At 35.2% G+C, this 3,800-nt stretch overlaps 1 protein-coding gene across 1 annotated transcript; it reads left to right on the forward strand.

The window, feature by feature from the left end:
• Positions 1-689: 689 nt before the first annotated feature.
• On the forward strand, positions 690-3,202 carry LOC113868099 (uncharacterized protein At5g39865-like). Its single transcript, XM_027503664.1, has 2 exons — positions 690-2,550; positions 2,888-3,202. The coding sequence occupies exon 1, from the start codon at positions 1,304-1,306 to the stop codon at positions 2,513-2,515; it is 1,212 nt and encodes a 403-aa protein (XP_027359465.1). The 5' UTR covers positions 690-1,303; the 3' UTR covers positions 2,516-2,550; positions 2,888-3,202.
• The last annotated feature ends 598 nt before the right edge of the window (positions 3,203-3,800 follow it).

Genomic DNA, 3,800 nt, shown 5'->3' on the forward strand with positions numbered 1-3,800 from the left:
GTTTTAATGTATATAAATAATTTAAAAAAAATCAAATTTTCATTATTCAGAGTCTTGAATTTTCGTTTAGTCTTTAGAATTTTAGAAAAAAAATTAACCATTTCTCTTTGATTGTTTAGCATTTTTTAAAAATTATAAACAACATTTTTGGGTCAAATCCCTCCAACGCCCCTCACAGTGTCGGTGTTAAACACGAGCCAAGCGAAAGCGCGTATGAATGGCCCCACCATATACCATCATACTCAATTAAATCCCTTGACTCGGGAGCCGGTTGCACGCGCTGATGTTGCGAGTGGTAGTAGCATTGCCGGCACTAACAACAGTGCTTAGTACTGTGACTACATTTTCTAACAATAAAAACGAAACGAAAGAGGTTTCCACGAACATTGCATACTTGCATAGCAATAATAACATAACATTATATATTATTTATTTATCCCATAAACAAAAAAAAATATTTTTACTTATGTTTAAAGGTAGACAAATTTTTTTATATAAAATAAATTTTTACTACAAATCATATAATGTCACTTAGTTCAACAGGTTTTATAATGTTAAATATTATATTTTTTAAATAAAAATTTATTATTTACCAATTTCTTATTATATATTTTTGAGTACGCGTTAAGAAAAAACAAGAAAAGAACAGAAACATAAGCATAAAAGATAACAACAATAACGACAACGTGAGTGGGAGTAACGGATAGAGTTTCGATTGCAGTTTCAAAAAAATTCATAGCATAGCATTCATTCATTTTCTCTTGTTCTTAAACAAACCCAAAGTTTATTTCTTTTATCCCTGTTAGTTTTCAAGTTCCCTTTTTTGGGTTCTGTCTATAATCTATATTAAGCCCCGTTTGTCAGAAGTTGCATTCTTAGAATTTAGTTTATAGTCATTTCTCTCTCTCTAAAGCTCTAGAGAGAGAGAGAGAGAGAGAGAGAGAGAGAGTGCATAGGGTGGCTTGATGATGAATGGTGATGGAATGATTGATCTCTCGCCCTCTTTGTTTGACTTTTGATTCATGTTTCCATCCAATTTCCCCTTTCTTTCCTTTCAACTTCTTTCTCGTGTGTGTTTTCTGTTCTTTATTTTTTGGTTCGTCCGTTCAATTCAAGGCTTGTTCTTCTGATTTTTCCCAATTCTCAAACTTGCAACTATTGAAAATCTTTTTGAGTTATTGGATCGTCCATGGATGAATTGTGGCATCAAGTTTGTGTACATTTTTATTTTATTGTACACTTCGATTGAGCTGGATTTGTGGTTTTTGCTTTGTGTGCTGAACAATTAAGATTTGTGTGTTGTATGATTATGGGTTGTGCTAATTCCAAGCAAAAGGGATGTGAACATTGTCATTGTAACAACCCTTATTCATCTGTACCAAGAAGCTACTCAGTACATGTGCATCACCCACCTCAAAGCAAAGGAGATAGTTACCATGTTGTGGCACTGACATCAACCACATTAGGTTCTTTGGACCAGGTATCCGACAACAACCATGGCAATGGTTTAAGGTTTTCCAATGGCAAGGTCATTGACAGTGACAATTTCAGGACACAGAACAAGGAGGATGAGGTGAATGAGGGAAAGACATGGTCTCATATGATTGATCAAATGTTGCCAAAAGCTATCTCCAAGACTCCAATCATAACACCACCCTGTGAGCCAGAGACTATCAACACATGGGAACTAATGGAAGGACTTGAAGACACAAGCCCTTTTAGATCACCAAAACATTTCAAGAGCTTCTCTTTTGATGTCAGTGTGAATGGCCATGTTGATCAAACCAAGCCTCGGTTCATGGAGAATCACACTGATTCATCCAAACCCATGTGGCCTAAGATGACTGAGGAAGGATCAAGAGATGATCATCAAGTGTTTGTTTCTTCATTTCAGAGATCACTGCAAGAGAAGCAGAAGAGCATGGCTATAAAAAGGTTCTCTTTTGATGAACAGAAAATAAGTGGTGATGTTGTCGTGGATTTGAAGCCTGACCCATGTGTGAAAGACAAGGTTGTGTTATATTTCACTAGCTTGCGTGGGGTGAGGAAGACTTATGAGGATTGTTGCCATGTGAGGCTAATTCTGAAAGGATTGGGAGTGAGGGTTGATGAGAGAGACGTGTCAATGCATTCAGGGTTCAAGGAGGAGCTCAAGGAGCTATTGGGTCATGGATATGGTAACGGAGCATTGCCAAGGGTGTTTCTTGGAAGGACCTACATTGGTGGAGCTGAGGACATTCAGCAACTTCATGAGGAGGGGAAACTTGAGAAATTGCTTGATTGTTGTGAAAAGATTAATAACAATGATGGAGTAGATGGTCGAGTGTGTGAGGCATGTGGAGATGTAAGGTTTGTGCCTTGTGAAACCTGTTATGGAAGTTGTAAAATCTACTATGAAGGCGACGAAGAACAAGAAGATGTAGAAGAATATGGTGAGGTTGGTGAGTGTGGATTCCAACGTTGCCCTGATTGCAATGAAAATGGACTAATTCGTTGTCCCTTGTGCTGCTACTAGCTTACTCTTTCATGGTGACATTTAATTTAACACAGGTACTTAAACCAATTTTTGAGTTGTGTCTCTTCTGGGTATGTTGTTTATAGTCAGATTTTGTTTGTACAGTGAAGTTTTGGTGTGATTGATTATATTAGAGAAGAGGAAGGAGATATAAGAGTGAATAAGGTGTTCTAATCAGTCCCTTTTGCACAACCTGTGCAATTTACTGCATAGTGTATACTTTTCATTTTCCTTTTTCAGAAAACAAAAAGGCTTGTATACAATTTCCTTTCTTGCAAAAGAAATGCAGAAAAGGGTATAGTGGCATTTACATTCTTTCACTTCTTAATGTGTTATTCTCCCTTGGATAATTTCAAATTTTTAATTCTGCAGTGATCATAGGCCTGGTTGAGTTTAACCTACCCAGAACCAATGAAACAATAGACAATGGTGATGATGTTTGTGCTCAATGCAACTACCATGCTTGTCAATCTTTTTAGCTAACAAATATTGGCCTCAATTGAAGACAAGATCAATAGCTGTTAGGACACAGATTTTATATTGGATTAAAATTTATTTCTTGGTATCAGACGAATAAATCTTGCCCATTTTGTTTATTTGTTGAATTTGTTGAGTAATTTTATTGATTCTCAGCACTATCAACTTCATATATTTGTTTTGAAATGATCAATGTATACAGAACCGTACCACATTTTCATTTTTACTAACAAACTTAGGTTAATTAATGGCTCAGAAAATCTATTTCTGACCTTGTGACTTACTCAAATTCTATTTTCTTTGGACTCGAGGAATCCGTGACTTCTATAATTTCAACCAAATGCACAATTTGTTCTGGAACAAACACACAACCGTTCAATCAAAATCACAAATATTTTTCAACTTAAAGAAGTTTCAATATGAAGCGGCTTTAATTAGTTATTTATTATTTAATTAAGATGTGCCTGTTTCTTTTATGGTTGTCCTCAACCATTTACGCTTTTATGTTATTGCAATTTGAACCAATTGCATTGAATTTCTTATCTTACAAGCAAGAAAAAGACCCTTTCATAGGCTGATGCACATAAACACGGGAGGCAAGCAAACTCACCAATTTTGACTTCAAGTACCTACCAACACACGATATTGATACCCTTTCAAAGGTGCATTTGAAATTTGTAAAGAAATTTTTTGATTATTTGTTATAATTCTGATTTATAGACATACTAATAATATTATCACACATTTAACATTCTTATCTCTTTTTTTTTTTATTATATTACTCACTATATTTATTCCCTCTCTCTCT

This window comes from Abrus precatorius, unplaced genomic scaffold, assembly GCF_003935025.1.
Source record: "Abrus precatorius isolate BTA unplaced genomic scaffold, Abrus_2018 Scaffold5, whole genome shotgun sequence".
Classification (NCBI taxonomy): domain Eukaryota; kingdom Viridiplantae; phylum Streptophyta; class Magnoliopsida; order Fabales; family Fabaceae; genus Abrus; species Abrus precatorius.